The sequence below is a fragment of the Cucumis melo genome, chromosome 4 (genome assembly GCF_025177605.1).
Source record: "Cucumis melo cultivar AY chromosome 4, USDA_Cmelo_AY_1.0, whole genome shotgun sequence".
NCBI lineage: Eukaryota > Viridiplantae > Streptophyta > Magnoliopsida > Cucurbitales > Cucurbitaceae > Cucumis > Cucumis melo.
Window position 1 is genome coordinate 2,835,591 of NC_066860.1, and position 15,299 is coordinate 2,850,889.

At 34.3% G+C, this 15,299-nt stretch overlaps 2 protein-coding genes across 2 annotated transcripts; both read right to left on the reverse strand.

The window, feature by feature from the left end:
- Positions 1 to 588: 588 nt before the first annotated feature.
- LOC103503758 (plasma membrane ATPase 4) lies at positions 589 to 6,122 on the reverse strand. The gene is made up of 16 exons (XM_008468087.3): positions 6,016 to 6,122; positions 5,407 to 5,526; positions 5,024 to 5,260; positions 4,154 to 4,915; positions 3,946 to 4,068; positions 3,751 to 3,855; positions 3,515 to 3,659; positions 3,263 to 3,424; positions 2,794 to 3,032; positions 2,673 to 2,705; positions 2,499 to 2,580; positions 2,248 to 2,408; positions 1,961 to 2,134; positions 1,660 to 1,842; positions 1,059 to 1,243; positions 589 to 956 (listed from the first exon to the last, which is right to left on the reverse strand). Exons 1-16 carry the CDS (start codon positions 6,064 to 6,066, stop codon positions 860 to 862), a joined length of 2,859 nt encoding a protein of 952 aa, XP_008466309.2. The 5' UTR covers positions 6,067 to 6,122; the 3' UTR covers positions 589 to 859.
- Positions 6,123 to 7,508: 1,386 nt separating this feature from the next.
- Positions 7,509 to 14,257, reverse strand: LOC103504017 (protein KAKU4). The gene is made up of 11 exons (XM_017048092.2): positions 13,946 to 14,257; positions 12,223 to 12,290; positions 11,726 to 11,832; positions 11,070 to 11,185; positions 10,774 to 10,916; positions 9,735 to 9,917; positions 9,144 to 9,417; positions 8,989 to 9,068; positions 8,536 to 8,569; positions 8,208 to 8,292; positions 7,509 to 8,125 (listed from the first exon to the last, which is right to left on the reverse strand). Exons 1-11 carry the CDS (start codon positions 14,199 to 14,201, stop codon positions 7,768 to 7,770), a joined length of 1,704 nt encoding a protein of 567 aa, XP_016903581.2. The 5' UTR covers positions 14,202 to 14,257; the 3' UTR covers positions 7,509 to 7,767.
- Positions 14,258 to 15,299: the final 1,042 nt, after the last annotated feature.

Below are 15,299 nucleotides of genomic sequence, written 5' to 3' on the forward strand. Positions count from 1 at the left end.
TTCATCTCACATATTGTCCACACTATAAAAATACCTCCAAACTTTGCCACCGCGTCATTTCAAGCCCCAATTTTCATCTAAAATTCTAAAGAGATGAGTAATATTACAAAAGTTGAAAGAGTCATATGATACTTTTAAACACGAAAAGCCAAAGTTGTAAAACGTTTATGAAAGATCGACACTTTAACGAAGAAAGATCAAAGAGTAATATTACACATTTTGAAAAAATAAGTATACTTTTAAAACAAATTGTTAAAATTTCAAAATTTGTATACAAAGTCAGAAGAGTAAAAATGCAACTTTTGAAAAAAAAGAAAAGAAAAGAAAAGAAAAGAATACTTGATCATAGTTCAAAACTTGAATTTAAAAAGAAAAGGCGGCTTTAAAAGAAAAAAGGAAGGAACAAGTGGCAAAATCACATGGAGTAGATAAGGTAGTTTAATTAAAAGACAAAGAAAAAGGAACTGAAATGAAGAATGGCACAAGTAAGAAAGGGACAAAACTCAACCAATGACCATAATTATTAGTGCTTAGCCATTCAATAATAAAGTGAACTGAAAAATATTTAAAAGGGAAAAAAACCAATTATTCAAAAAGAAAGAATGTTGCTGACAACATTATTATTATTTATTAGAAGAAAGAATTGGAAGATGGTGTACTCATGATATGTACAGAGAAAAAATAATTAGTTAGAATGAAAAAAATAATGGCTAATATTGGTCACTAAGGAAACATTAATCTAACTGAGGAAAAATGGGGGAAAAAAGAAAAAATTGAGTTTCTCTGACAAAAATAGGAGAAAACTCATTGAGGAAAGTATTAGAAACTTTGGGTTTGTTGCTAGCTTGCTTGCTGGTTGTTAGACTGTATAATGTTGATTAATAGTATCAATGTCTAGACCTTTCAGCTTCACTACCGACTCGACCCGACCTTTCAGAGTGTGCAATTCACGAATCCTAAACGAAAACGAAAACAAAAATGATAACTCTTTACAGTGAAGTATCCACGGAGAAGTCTAGTGTACTTGGAAATCTTTGAAGGAAGAGTAATTGAATTACCTGGCAATTTCAGCTCGTCGCTTGGCTTGCTCAGCTATTTCGGAAAGCTCGCTGCCACAACCGATTCTATCAGAAACAATGTTGCTGGTTTGAGGTGGTTGAAGACCATGAATAGTTCTTTGTGAGGTAGCCCATTGTGCTTCTCTCTCTTCTTTGCCATAATCTTTCTTTGTCGTAAAAGCAGTCTATCATGAGGAAAAAGAAAAAAGTGAGTTGACTTCAAATGGGTTCGACAGGTTACAAATAATGTCATTCTTTCATGATTACAAGGGGAAAAAAGTTTAAATACTACTTTGTCCCCGTGTCTTTTGTTTTGGTTATTTTGGTCCCATACCTCCAACTTTCATTCATTTTAGCTTTCAAAGTGTTCATTTTCATTATGGCAAGAATGAATATCTCATATTTCTCTAGATTCTCGATCTTCTTGCTTACTCGTTTTCTCATAGGGACCAAAATAAATCAAAGTTGAAAGTATAGAGACAAAAATGAATGTTTTAAAAGTATAGGCACCAAAATGAACCAAAGCCTCAAAAGTATAGGACCAAAGTGGTATAATATATAAAACTAAAGAAAAAGGAAAAGGGAAGCACCAAGGAAGTACCTTATTTTGCAAAAGGTTGTTCCAAGCCCTTCCACTGAGAGCATAGCGAATGGTAAATTTGAGAATATCAAGAGGGATATAAGTTATCAAACTATATAGCCAAATGACAGCAGCCCACCCCCAGCCGGCGCCATGTATCCTTGCAAAACTCCACTTTGCATACACTGCTATTACAGTTGCAATCTACCATAATGTACAAAAAAAACAAATTCTTATTAATCCTTGTTTAATTAGATGGATGAGCTAAGGAAAAAGGCTAAGAAGAGGGCTTTTCTTTTTATAACAAAAACGAAGTACTTACCAGCTGGGCCATTATGAAAGCCAACACTAACAAAAATCCAGGACGTTCGACAAAGGACCAACTTCGAGACCGTGTGACGAAAATAAGGGCCTGGCTCACGATACTAACTTGTAGATACAATGCTGCCATCATTTTCGGGTTGTTGTTCCTTAGAGATGGTACACAGAATACGCTCTGCAAAAGGGAATTGGAAAGCAACCATGAATGACTAGAACAAATACAAGTCACAAGAAGTTGAATAGTTTTCTAATTTCATCAATAAAATGTAAAAGATTATACGTTTATACCGTGAAAAAATCAGTATCTTTCATGATCCAAAAGAACAACACTGTCATCAAGGCCAAGTATCCTCCTAACACGATGCCAGTAGCGAAAATTTCCTTCAACTTCCAATTGTCTGGAAGAGGAGAAGGTTTAACCCGATCCTTTGAAATAGTCATGATTGTTCCTAGAGTACAATATAAAAAACTTAATTCTGGATACGTTAAAATGATAAAGAAGATAAGTGCATGGGCCAACATTTCTGGTAGAGCCTAACCATCGTTTAAAATAGCTATAATTAAAACCATGAATGGAGCGAAATCAAACTTCCAAATCAAAGCAATCAACAAAAAACCAAACTACAATGTCAATGAAAGAAACATTATTCTCCAATCCACATAATATACTGTATAATAGTATTTAATATATTTTCTATTTTGATTTTACTTACCACTATACGAATGGTGATGGAAACAGCATAAATCTAAAAAGGAAAAAAATTGATTGTAAATAACTAAGTAAATCTAATTGCATGGTAAAAAATTGAAAACCAACATAAAAAAGAACCTAACCGTATAATTCTTCATCCTTTGGAAAATAGCCCTGCTGGTCAGTACTGCACTAATGATGACACTCAATCCAGGTTCAGTGAGGACGATGTCGGAAGCGCTTCTGGCTGCATCCGTTGCATCAGCAACAGCAATTCCAATATCTGCCTTTTTTAGTGCAGGAGCATCATTTACGCCATCTCCAGTCATTCCACAAATATGTTTTTTCTCTTGTAACCTTCTCACTATTTCATATTTGTGTTCTGCCACATGCAAATAAGCTTAGCAAAGCAATGTGTGACAATGCATTTTCTATAGGAAAACTTTATAGCTAACCAAACACATGGAATTACATAAGCATGAGGATCTTCAATAATTAAATGAAGGGAGAAATGTAAAATATACACGAGGATCTTCAATAATTCACAAAACAATTATTTCTTATACCCTAGCAATGCATGCTATTTAAGGAAAAGGAAGTTGCAAAACCCACCTGGAAATACACCGGCAAACCCATCAGCTGTTTCAATCAACTCATCCACAGGAAGGGAATCTGCTGAACCCCTTTCTTGAGAAAGTAATGCAGATGACGGATACATATTTGATCCCATACCAAGTCTCCGACCAGTTTCCTTGGCAATGGCCAGTTGGTCACCTATAATTAGAAAGTCATTCAAAAGCTTAGTAGAAAGAACTATTTGTATATAACAAAGAAGTCATAAGGTGAAATTTTCTTTTTGCATACCAGTAATCATCTTGACATTTACTCCAAGGTTCAGAGCCCTTCGGATGGTTTCAGCACTATCATGCCTTGGAGGATCAAACAGAGCTAATAGACCAACAAGTTGCCATGGTTCTCCTGGACTTTCTTTGGTTTTCTCCGGTACTTCCTGTGAATCATACGTTAAACAATGAGCTTCAAGAACAGAGTTTACAATTTTGATCATTTCATAACATGCGTGAAGGTTAACATTTGATCACCTGTCTAGCAACACCCAGTGATCGTAGTCCACATTCAGCAAACCTATCAATCACTCCGTGAACTGTTTTCCTAATGGCTTCGCTGGAATTGCAAAGATTTAAGATCTGTGCTAAAGAAGGAGTAGTGAGAAACATAAAAATATCATTATAAAGAAAATTTGCACCAGTCAAGAATACAAAGACAAACAACTTTACCTGCTCTGGAGCACCTTTGCTAACTCGATGCCAATTATCACTAGAATCAATATAAGTAAGAGCAGTTCTCTTATCTACAGGGTTGAAAGGAAAAAAATGAACCTCTCTAATACCAGCTCGTGCCTGCATAATATCATGTAAGATAATGATAAGAAATTTTCTCAATTAGAGATAAGAAAGAAATAAAAGTTATGGACTAAAACTATACATCTTTTGGATCTGCCAACATCCCAACAATAGCAGCATCAATGGCATCCTGATTTTCTGTTCTAGAAGCCCTTGCTGCAAGAAGGATGACATGTTCTTTATCCATACCCGCGATAAATACTTCCGTCAAGGTTTGGTCAACAGTGAGTTTATTCAAAGTTAATGTTCCCGTCTTGTCACTGCAGAGGACATCCATGCCGGCCATCTCCTCAATAGCGGTCATACGCTTGGTAATTGCACCTTGTTTGGAAAGTCGGTGGGAACCAATGGCCATGGTGACAGACAAAACCGTTGGCATAGCAATAGGAATTCCTCCGATCAAAAGCACCAACAAATTGTCAATACCATCCCTATAAGCACGATGTTGAATAGGATACATGACAACAATCTCGATAATAATTCCTATGGCGATGGAGCAAATACAAAAATTTCCAATGGCAGTGAGAACTTTTTGGAAATGCCCAACTTGATTGGTGTTGTCCACTAAATGAGCAGCTTTACCAAAAAAGGTATGCACACCAGTCGCAATCACTACTGCTTCAATTTCTCCCTGCTTACAAGTTGATCCGGAGAAAACTTCGTCTGAAGGATTTTTGGTAACAGGAAGGGACTCGCCGGTTAGAGCAGATTGGTCAATTTTCAAAGGGTCTCCCTGGAGAAGACGAGCATCAGCAGGGATTATGTCTCCTAATTTGATACTGATTATGTCTCCAGGAACGAGAATGGAAGCATCTTGCTCACACCACCGGCCGTCCCTAAGAACCTAGTTCCACAATAACGAAAATAAATAAGAAATGATGATCTTTAGAACTTCAGTATTCTATAAAATAATAACAATATTAATAATGATAACATTGAGTATGTTTTGAACCTTGGTTTTGGGAGCAAGACCAGCCATAAGGGCTGCAGCTGCATTTCCTGCATTGTTTTCTTCAATAAAAGAGATAGTTGAATTGATGAAAAGCAGCGCAATGACTCCCACAAAGTCCTGCCAGTCTGGAGGCCTTCCACCGCCATTAGCCAAAACAATAGCCATGATAGCGGCTATTTCCATAACCCATGACAGGGGATTCCACATAAATCCCATAAATTTCAGAATTTTGCTTTCCTGTTTCCACATATGAAAAGAACAGTATAAAGCTATATTCATAACTAGTAATTTCTCCTTATACAAACCAAAAAAAACAAAAAAAAAAAAACAAAAAAAAAAAAAAAAACAAAAAACAAAAAACAAAATAATCAAATAGCTGAAACCTTCTTCTCTTCAAGCTTGTTAGGTCCAAAAACTTGAAGCCGACTAGCCCCTTCCTCTGAAGTAAGACCTTCTTTTGTGCATTTGAGTTTCTCAAACACATCATCAATTGGACTATGTTCCTACAAAAGGAAAAATCATAATTAATACATACAACATCCAAATAATGAAATTGAAGAAGATACAAATATCAACAAACTTTTAGCAATCAACTCAAACATCAAACTATAAAAAGGGCCTCGTTTTGCAAAAATCAAATAAAAACAGAAAAAAAAAAAAAAAAAACTCTATATTCTTCTCACAGTTATCACTTATCAATCACCATAATTCCTTCAACAAAACAATTAAAGTACACCACAGATTCCAAATCTCCATCACATTTAACAAACACAAATCCTCACATTATTCATTTTTTTCAATCCATCAATCCGCCACATATGCAGTACAACCTCAGAGATTGATTCATCGGTTCATACATTAAATTCAACACAAAAATCAAACGAAAGAACAATAATAATAATAAAAAAAAAAGTTTTTAGCAAATCTAAAACGCCATGCAAAACCATACAAAACGATAACGATCAATCGAAATAGGAATCAAAAAGACTTACAAGATCAACGGACTCATTACGAAGCTGTTGGAGAGTTATGGGGTTGGCCATTTGGTACGTTAGTAAGAGTAAGAGCAAGAGCAAGAATGAGAAGAACGAAGTGAGTGAACGACTGAACGGAACACGCATGAGAATAAACGTAGTGGAATTTTGTATTTATAGTCAAAAGAGTATTTTCAGATTAGTAATCCAAAAGAAAAAAAAGTATATGGAAAATGTGAAGATTTATTATTCAATTCCACTCTGTTAACGACTGCCACGTGGCACTAATTTCACACCCTTCTAATTTACATATATATACATACACACACATATATAACAAAACAGATATATTATTGATAGTGCGAGTATTTTTACGTGTCGATTAATAGCGGAATATTTTTGTTATTTCAAAGTGGGTCTGGGGATTTTTTTTTTCTTTTTAAAATTATTCTATTTCAATTTTTTTAAAAAAATTGTTATATTTTATGTAAATATTTTCGTGTATTGTTTTATTTTTGAAAAAATTGTTATTAATCTAATATTTGTATTATTTAAGAAGAATTTAAATTACATGGGCTTGTTGTTTTTTTTCTTTTTTTAAAAAAAAGCAACATTTTCTTCTTTATACTAAGAATTTGGATTGATTTTGGTTTTTCTAATTCTACTTTTTGGTTGCACTTTTAGCTATAAACATAATACATTCTTTACATTTTGCCCATATGTTATCCTTGAAACCTACTTTTTTTTTTTAGCTTTTTCTTGAAGCTTTTTCAAATATAAACAGAATGAACTAAAATATTTACAAAACCAAAATGATAAAAGAGATAGATTATTGAATAGTTTTTTAAATATCGAAACATCTAACAGTATTTATAAATATAATAGATAGAGCGATCACGATAGATAAAGATAAACTATCATATATGTATATATATGTGTATCGTGATCCAGATACACAATCACACAAATCGTAGTATATCTTGATCTATCGTGATCCATTGTAGATAAATTATGATATTTTGTTATTTTTATAAATATTTTGGTTCATTTTTTTATATTTAAAAATATCATTTGTTTATTTTATTACCGACAAATAAAAAGCTAACCTATACAAAAGAGAGCTTTACAAACAAACTTATTCTCGATAATAGAGAGGTATTATTAATAGCAATTCAAAAAAATACAAATATATATAAAATTGAATTATATTATTTGTCAAATATAAATAAATTGAATGGTTACTTTATATCAGTTTGAAAATCCAATAAAAATATGAAACTTTATTAGTAAATATTTTCCACGACCTTATCATTTACAATAATATTCCTTTTTGCAACTTTACAATAATTTTCCTTTTTGCAACTAAAAGTTCGAAGATAAAGAGTTGTTTTAGCCATTCACAATCACCCACGTACAAAACCTAATTGCCATTTGCATATTAGTACCCATTTGATTCTAGTATTATATTCATGAATTATACATGAGTGATATTTGAGTATTAAGAATTAAAATGGATACAAAAACCTAGAATTTAGCCACTTATAACATAGAATTTCTCCACAACTTAAATACACAAAGCTTCTTTTTTGTTGTTGTTGTTGCTGCTGCTGCTTATTCAAGCTGATTCTATGATCTAGCTCTATACAAATCCATACAAACTACTCATGATACAACCGCCTTGCTTGAGGAGCTAATGGTCAAAAGTTTTATGTTCAATGTTTGCTTCAAAACAAAAATTCAACACAAACTATATTCTCGTTACCCCCCACCTCAGTTTCTCCGTCTTCCCCGTCGCAGATATGCCGTTCCGCTCCCAGTCTTCCCCACTGCGACCCCGCTTTCTGAACTTGGCTTCTCCACACTCTTAACATTACCACCGCCGTTTTCTTTGGAGATTTTACAGCTACTGTTGTCTTCCGATACAACTTTACTAGCATCATTTCCGTCCGATACAATTTTATCAGTATCGGTTTCATTCATATCTGGAACCTCCATGGACACTTCACTTAAAAGTTCGCATCGCTCCTCCACAGGCTGGTCTTTCGCCATGTGATCATGACCTGATGAATTGTTTTCTTCAACTATATTGTTAAAATGGTTCTGTTCTACACCAAGCTCCCCCGAAGAACTGCAATGCAAGAAAAGAAACTCAGCTATTGCACAGTATTTATCTGGATGGAGAGGTCGGGGGAGACGAGGCACTGGGGTACCTAGGTAGTGGAGGAAAACCGTTGGCCAGCCCCGCATCTTCGTGCATTGTAGAGCATTCTCTCTCATCTAAACTTGAATTTGATACTGCAAAGAAAGTAACATACAGTTCACCAATTGATGCATATTCTTTTTTTTTTTTTCAATTTTTGTTCCAAAGATAATGAACATTTTATTTTTGATAATCATTGATTTCAAAATCTTTTGTTAGCACTATGATAAATCATAAATCCGGTAGAAACTACTGCTTAATCCTATATATGTGTGTGTGTGTGTGTGTGTTTGTGTATAAAAGAGTAATGTAATATGTTAAGAAAGAACTATACATACCTTTCATCTGAGTGGTAGGATTGGTTTCCAAATCCTGCAAGGGAAGGGAATAATTGAACTGTATCAAATATCAAGTAAGATCGATACAAATTCACCAAAATGAGTTATTAACAAAAAAAAAAAGTTTCATAGAACAGACACTAAATACTTCTTGAGATAGCAAATCGAGAGAGAAGATGGACAAGAATGATAGATATCTAGTCTTATTTATGAATATCAATATCGAAAAGGGTCATATTGCCTCACAAAAAGGCCAGCCAATTTAAGAGGGCTGGTCACTTCCCTTCCCTACACTCGAGAACCTGTCCAAAAAGTTACTCTCAAACTCACGTCGCCACTCATACATAGCAAGTACAAAAGTTAACGGTCAGATAAGCAATTTTCCATTTTACCCCTCCTAGAATATACGTTCACAGCAGGAGGCCTAGCAAAGCCCTTCTGGGAGTATGTTACCTTATCCTGTTGTAGAACAATGCTTGTTGTACCGAGTTGGCAAGCTTCATTTTCTGACACATCTTCTGCAGTCTTTGACTCTGTGAGTGCAAATGAGGTTAACAATGTTTATGGAATTCCAAACTACAAATAGATTGCACTCCAGAAATGTGTACCCGATAAGTTATGAGTAACGGTATTGTCTGCGGACCAATACATTGATTTATCTATTGGCTTCACAGCATGTTGTATTTTATCTCCACTAGGAATTTTCAGATGGTTGAAACGTGTAGAACTTAAATTTGTTTTGTAGTCTGAGCCTGTGGCAAGTGAAGACCAATCAAATTTGGAAGATGGAGATCTTAGCATTTCTTCAGTTGCTTTGGAACGCACACGTCGTAGTTCCTCCTGGATGTTCCATGATCCACTGGTAGGAGATTCCCTTTTAATCTGCACTCCAATGTCAACAAACAGAATGACGGGTTGTGTTGTACTAGAAATATATATATTCATGTCCTTACAAGTATCCACACATGATAGGGACATGAAAAAGAGAGGAAAACCAAAAACCACAATCTACCTACCAGTCAACGACGGTCAGCCCTCATGGTGCTATATTTATTATATCATTTTTTAGAAACTAAAAAATATATATATGAATTGAGCTTCATGTGGTCGAAAGACAGTCATACTTTAAAAAAAATTGTAACATGGGAGAAATGATGGGGGAAAGCATCATGAGTGAAGTTTAGTGTATAAAATGTTACCCTAGATGAAGACAGTGGATTTCCACTAATTGAATATGATGTTTCTTCTTTGAAAAGCTGTAACCCTAATGGTGAGGGAGACTTGAACTCAAAATTATTCGTGGACGGAGAGGCCCATGGAGGGCGTGCCTGCATGTATGATTTGGCTACATCTACAGGTGAACCCATCTCTTCGTTGTTAACCTGCACCAGCATATACTTCAATATTCTAAGAAGAAATCAATATATAGAAACAAATATCAACAATTGTCATTGTTGTTTAACATTAGCAAGCAATGGATACTTGAAAGAGGAGAAACATACACATGGAAGGAAATTACAGCCCTAGTTAGGAAGGTATCAAAAAGAATTCCAATTATCAATTTAGCAAAGATACGAGCTAAATCATAGTTACATAAAGAAATGTTCACTTTGTTTCAAAAAAAGAAAAATGAAATGTTCAGCTTATACCAAGTAGTAGCTAAATAAACCATCTGATCCCACAAAAAGTAATTGGTAGAATGATATTATTATACACAAGTTTAAAAAAAAAATTGTGCAATGTGGATGGGCCAAGGACAAAGGTGCGATTACAAACTTTCTTCACTCTATTCTCATTCCTAGAGAAATTTGATAACCACGAAGTGCCAGGACACGTATATGTTTTCTTCACTAGTTCTTTTTATTTTTACATCAGTCTAACCTAATGGCTTAAAATTGGTTGAAGAAATCAGCTGAAATTTAGCTCAATCAGCAAAAAGAAAATCTAATGTCCATGTGGAAATTCACTTGGGAGAAAGTCTTGGGAGAAACGGTGTTGAAAGGGAAAAAGAAGAATAGAATCATGGATTTAAATGACATCAGAAAAAAAGAACTAGCAAGAAATGATCAAATTTACAGAAAATGGGATATGTCATGTATACAGATAAATCCTTTGCAGAAAAGGAGTCCATGACATTTGAACTAAGAGGAATAGTCAACTGTAAGGTAAATAAAAGTTGAATCTATTCCGTGATTATTCATATGCCATTCAAGAACAACAAGAGAAAGAATCACCAACCATAGGCAACATCGTGGAATTCAAGGTGCATGGTCCATCATCCAATTTTAATGTCGAAGTAGACCCCAGTCCTAATCGTTTTTCATTCAACCATTTTTTTGCCTCAAGAATTGCTGAGCTGCAGACTGCAGGCCTGCCACCATCTGTATCAATTTGTACAAGTCTAAATCTGGTAATAAAGTTTGAATTTCTTACTAAGAAAACTCACAAACTTTTTTGTTTTTCTAAATGTTAACAGAAGTCAATGTTTGCACAAAATTAAAATTCTAGTTTACAGAAAATTGGAGGGTCAGTACCACTATCAACATTTCTGTTTGATATCTCAGTCAGCCTCTCTGCAGCATGGCCTTCAAAGGTTTGACGTTCTACAACCCTTGATTCAATTATCTGAACTAACTTGTCACGCTCTGCCCTGCTTGAATAAAAGTGAGAATGATATGGACCAGAACCCACTAGAACAAATAATTGAAGGCTCTCATCTAAGTGGTAATTCAAAAAACTAAGCTCATTTTTTTGTCATTTGCCATTCATGAACTAAACTATTTAACCATGAAACCATCACCATTGAACATATAGAACTTCAGTTTGAACAGGAAGAACAACTTATTTGAGCATGAGCAGAAAGTCTAAATAAACTGAAAGTCTGAAACCATATCCTTGAGCATGAGCAGAAAGTCTAAATAAACTGAAAGTCTGAAACCATATCCTTGATCAAGATAAAAGTACAAGCAAGCTAGAAAAACCAAGAGAGCATTGTTAAGCACAGGAAACAAAATGAAGATTGCTTTTTTTTCCAGTTAATTGATAGAGAATTACGTAAGAAATGTCTAGATCAATTTATAAGGTTAAACCAATACCAACACAATGGTTTGGTTATAGTGAAAAATATAGAATTAAGGCATGAAACAATGAACAAGTTCACACAGAACTTCTTACAAAATCAATGCCGTACCTAGAGAAGGTCTCCTGCATCAGTAGCTGTTCAATTAGATGCTTGCTATCTTTTTTCTCTGGTGGAAAGTCCTTCCTAAATAAGCTGACCATCTCTGATGTCCCATTCTTCCAACATAAAAGTTGACAATCAGACACAATGCCGTAGTAGTCTATAAATAAAATACCAAACAATCTGTTGTCTTACACTTCGACTTTTTCACATATATTTTATTCATATAACTACCATGTTGACCTAAGAATATATCTTTGATCCACAGTCCAGCATAGCACTAGCTAACCCTAAAACCGTTAGGTCCACTACAATGCTGCATCATTTAATCAAGAAAACTCTTTCCTTCAATATAGAAGGAATTGAGAAACATTATACTGCAGCACTCAGCCACATATCAAACTTGATAGCAGGTCTGCTATAAATATATTGAGATATTTCTTACATTGAGCAATAGTGAGACAAGCACCTAAACAAGCACATGATTTAACTCATAGATTGTTTACCTTCTTCCCTCCTTCAGCTCCCTGAAAGACATGACGTTCATCACGAACATCGTCCTCATCGTCATCCTCTGTTAAAATAAGATACAATAAATCTTGAGCCACATCATCAGAACTAAAGGCTGAGAACTTGACACTCAAATGAGTAATAAATGCGAAAAGAGAATGAAAGATGTAGAAGGAACTAAAAGAAACCATATGAATGAAACATCCAACATAAAAGATGTATTATTAGTCATCAACTTAGTCCATTGATCTAACACACAACTGTGTGTATATATACATGAATTGACATAGCATTGCCTTGATATAAGTTTTAAATCAAATTTCCATTTGCAAATCAAATCACATATTTTCTGCATGCACTAAACAGACATGCATCAATGATCTGATAAATGATATTGTTGAAAAAATAAAACAGGACCTAGATGACTAATGCAGATGGGGATCAGGGATGCATTTCACTAACTAAATTTTCAACATTTTTGGATGGAAAACAAAAGGAAATAGTAGTGGCATCAAGGAGTCTAAGATAAGGCAACTAGCTTCCTCCTTCTTCTTTGTCATTGTCAAAGGCATTCTTGGTAGAATGATCAGTCAGAGAGTGCAAATAAGCAGGTTCATGCAATTCACTTTTACGTCAATGATGATACTATTATCTTCCTTTTTTTTGAAAAAAGGGAAACAAGAATGATACAATAATTTTCTAAGGCGATAATCGTCGATGTTCAATGTTGTAAAGTGATTTGAGATCCTCAGTGCTAAATATCTAATTGAAAAGGTCAATGGTGTTCGCTCCTACACGCCTAAACACCATGGGCAGCAGCAATCCCATGGAAAAATGGATGGAACCAAGCAAGCTAGGAGTTAAAGACTCCTAAGAGTGTCTTGGACTTTCAAATTTGGGCCCTGAAGGAAGCCCTAATTGAATTCACCAACTCTTACAATTGCCAAGGCACTGGAAAGTTTCGTTGCACTTCAGTCTTCACAATATTTCCTCAGGCGTTTAGGTCTTTTTCTTTTCCTTTCTTTGAAACAGGAAACTATTTCCTGAGGCCTTTTGTAATTATACTTTTGCTGTAATTGATTCTAATTGGTGTGTATTCTAATAAGCTCCCATAAGAGAGTATAGATCATTTATTGTAACTTTTCTCTAAAAGAACGGAAATACTGTTTCATGTTCTAAAATAGATCAAACTTAAATTGACATACGATAACGATACAACCTTGAAATATAAGCCAGGAGCTCAGAATTAGTCTAGAAATGCTTGTGCAGTTTGAATCTGTAACCGAAAGTCCAAAAACTAGAAATTGCATTCTTAAGTTAATTTTAAAATGTAGATTCATTACGTTACAAGCATACGATAAATTTAAACCAACTAAATTAACTAAAGAAATCAGCTAATTAAGCATCCTAATCAGCTTACTACGCATACTAAACAGCAAACACCATTAAGTTCACAAAGTGTTGCTTACTTCTTTTCAAGTACTATACTACCTCCATTTCAAATTCACTTTCAAAAGTTCGAACTACATTGACTCTTCTTTAGCTAGCACAAAGTTCAGAACTCCTACAACTTCTCGTTTCCTCAAAATAACCTTACATTTCGCCGCACATCAAACAACCACAAACATTTTAACCATTACTAACCCTAAGTACAACAACTACTCCATCCGCGTAATTTCAAAAAACAAACACCAAAATTCAGCTCAAAGTTAAACCAACCTGAATCACTCTCCGAAGAGGATGACGAGGAATCAGAAACGAAGACAGAAGAGAGCAATTTTCCAGCGCCGGTAGCAATGGTACGAGTAGGCGAGAAAATGAACTTAGAGATCCAACTAGGGTTTCCTCCAGGGCCCAAATTCGAAGGTCCAGGACGCTCATAAGGAGTCTTCCTACTTTGAACTCGCCTAGCTCGAACAATTTTCCCGCCGGATCTTGACCCAGCGGCTTCGCCATATGCCGGGAAAGACGCCATGGAAGTTCACAGTGAAGATGAAGAAGATAGTTTTTGCTCGCTCAGGCGAGAAGAGGATTTTTCCAGTTATGGAAGGAGAAATAGCCCACTTTAGGAAAGTAATTGAAAATTGACGTTTTCTAGTGTCTAAATGACGATAATAACCTTCCTTGAATTGTGTTTTTCACTCTACTTTTAGGGGCTGTATAGTAAATTAGTTTCTGAATTTGACTTTTTTTTCCAAACATTCAACCGAGTTCCATTTCTCTTTTATTGATAGATTCCTTAAACGGTAATAATTGCAAAAGAGGGCTTAACGTTCGCCGTTTTTGCAATAATTTCTGCACAATGAATTAAAATATTTGCAAAAACCACCCCAAAACTTTTAATTATAAAATTTGAGTCCTCGAACTTATACTCGTGCTAAAGTTAGATCTTCAAACTTATATGATTATAGAAATGTATAAGTCTTAGGGTTCGATTTTCGTCATCGAAGGTCTAATCTCTATAATTATTGTAAGTTTGGGAATTTAATTTTACATACGTAATGTGTATTTTCAACTATTTATCATACTTCATTAGCGAGTTTTAACAAGTTATCCAAGTTTATTGGTTCGATATTGTGTTAAATTAGCATACTTTATAAATTTATTATCGAACCCACCCCTTAACTATAAAAATTGTTATAATCCTACACTAAAACTTTTTTATTTTTAGTTTGATCCATCTTCATATATTTTATAATCATACGACTTTTTACTTATTATAAAATGCACACATCTCGTTTAAACACATTTTACTAAAATTAAAGTCACGTTCGGTAACTATTTAGTTTTTTGTTTTTTTTTAAATAAAGCTTATAGACACTACTTCTTTTGCTATCTATTTAAAAAACACTAAATTTTGAAAACTACAAAAATAACTTTTAAAAAATTGTTTTGTTCGATGAAAAAAAGAGTTTTTTTTTTAAAAAAAATTGTTTTTCTTTTTAAAATTTGGTTGAGAATTCATTCATTATTTTAAGATACATGCAAGTCATCATAAAACATACAGATAAAATCGACTTAATTTAATGAAAAACAAAAACAAACAACACGAGATAGTTTACGAACATAGTTA

What these genes read in the sequence shown, in the direction of transcription:
- LOC103503758 (XM_008468087.3), bottom strand. Translation starts at nt 6,066, where the DNA reads ATGGCCAACCCCATAACTCTCCAACAGCTTCGTAATGAGTCCGTTGAT. An exon ending in GTTTGCCGGTGTATTTCCAG is followed by an intron (nt 3,033 to 3,262) that starts GTGGGTTTTGCA and finishes TGCATGTGGCAG; the next exon opens with AACACAAATATGAAATAGTG. An exon ending in ACAACCTTTTGCAAAATAAG is followed by an intron (nt 1,244 to 1,659) that starts GTACTTCCTTGG and finishes TCCTCATGATAG; the next exon opens with ACTGCTTTTACGACAAAGAA.
- LOC103504017 (XM_017048092.2), bottom strand. Translation starts at nt 14,201, where the DNA reads ATGGCGTCTTTCCCGGCATATGGCGAAGCCGCTGGGTCAAGATCCGGC. An exon ending in GAGCTGAAGGAGGGAAGAAG is followed by an intron (nt 11,833 to 12,222) that starts GTAAACAATCTA and finishes TTATGTTGGAAG; the next exon opens with AATGGGACATCAGAGATGGT. An exon ending in TCCTACCACTCAGATGAAAG is followed by an intron (nt 8,293 to 8,535) that starts GTATGTATAGTT and finishes CTTTCTTTGCAG; the next exon opens with TATCAAATTCAAGTTTAGAT.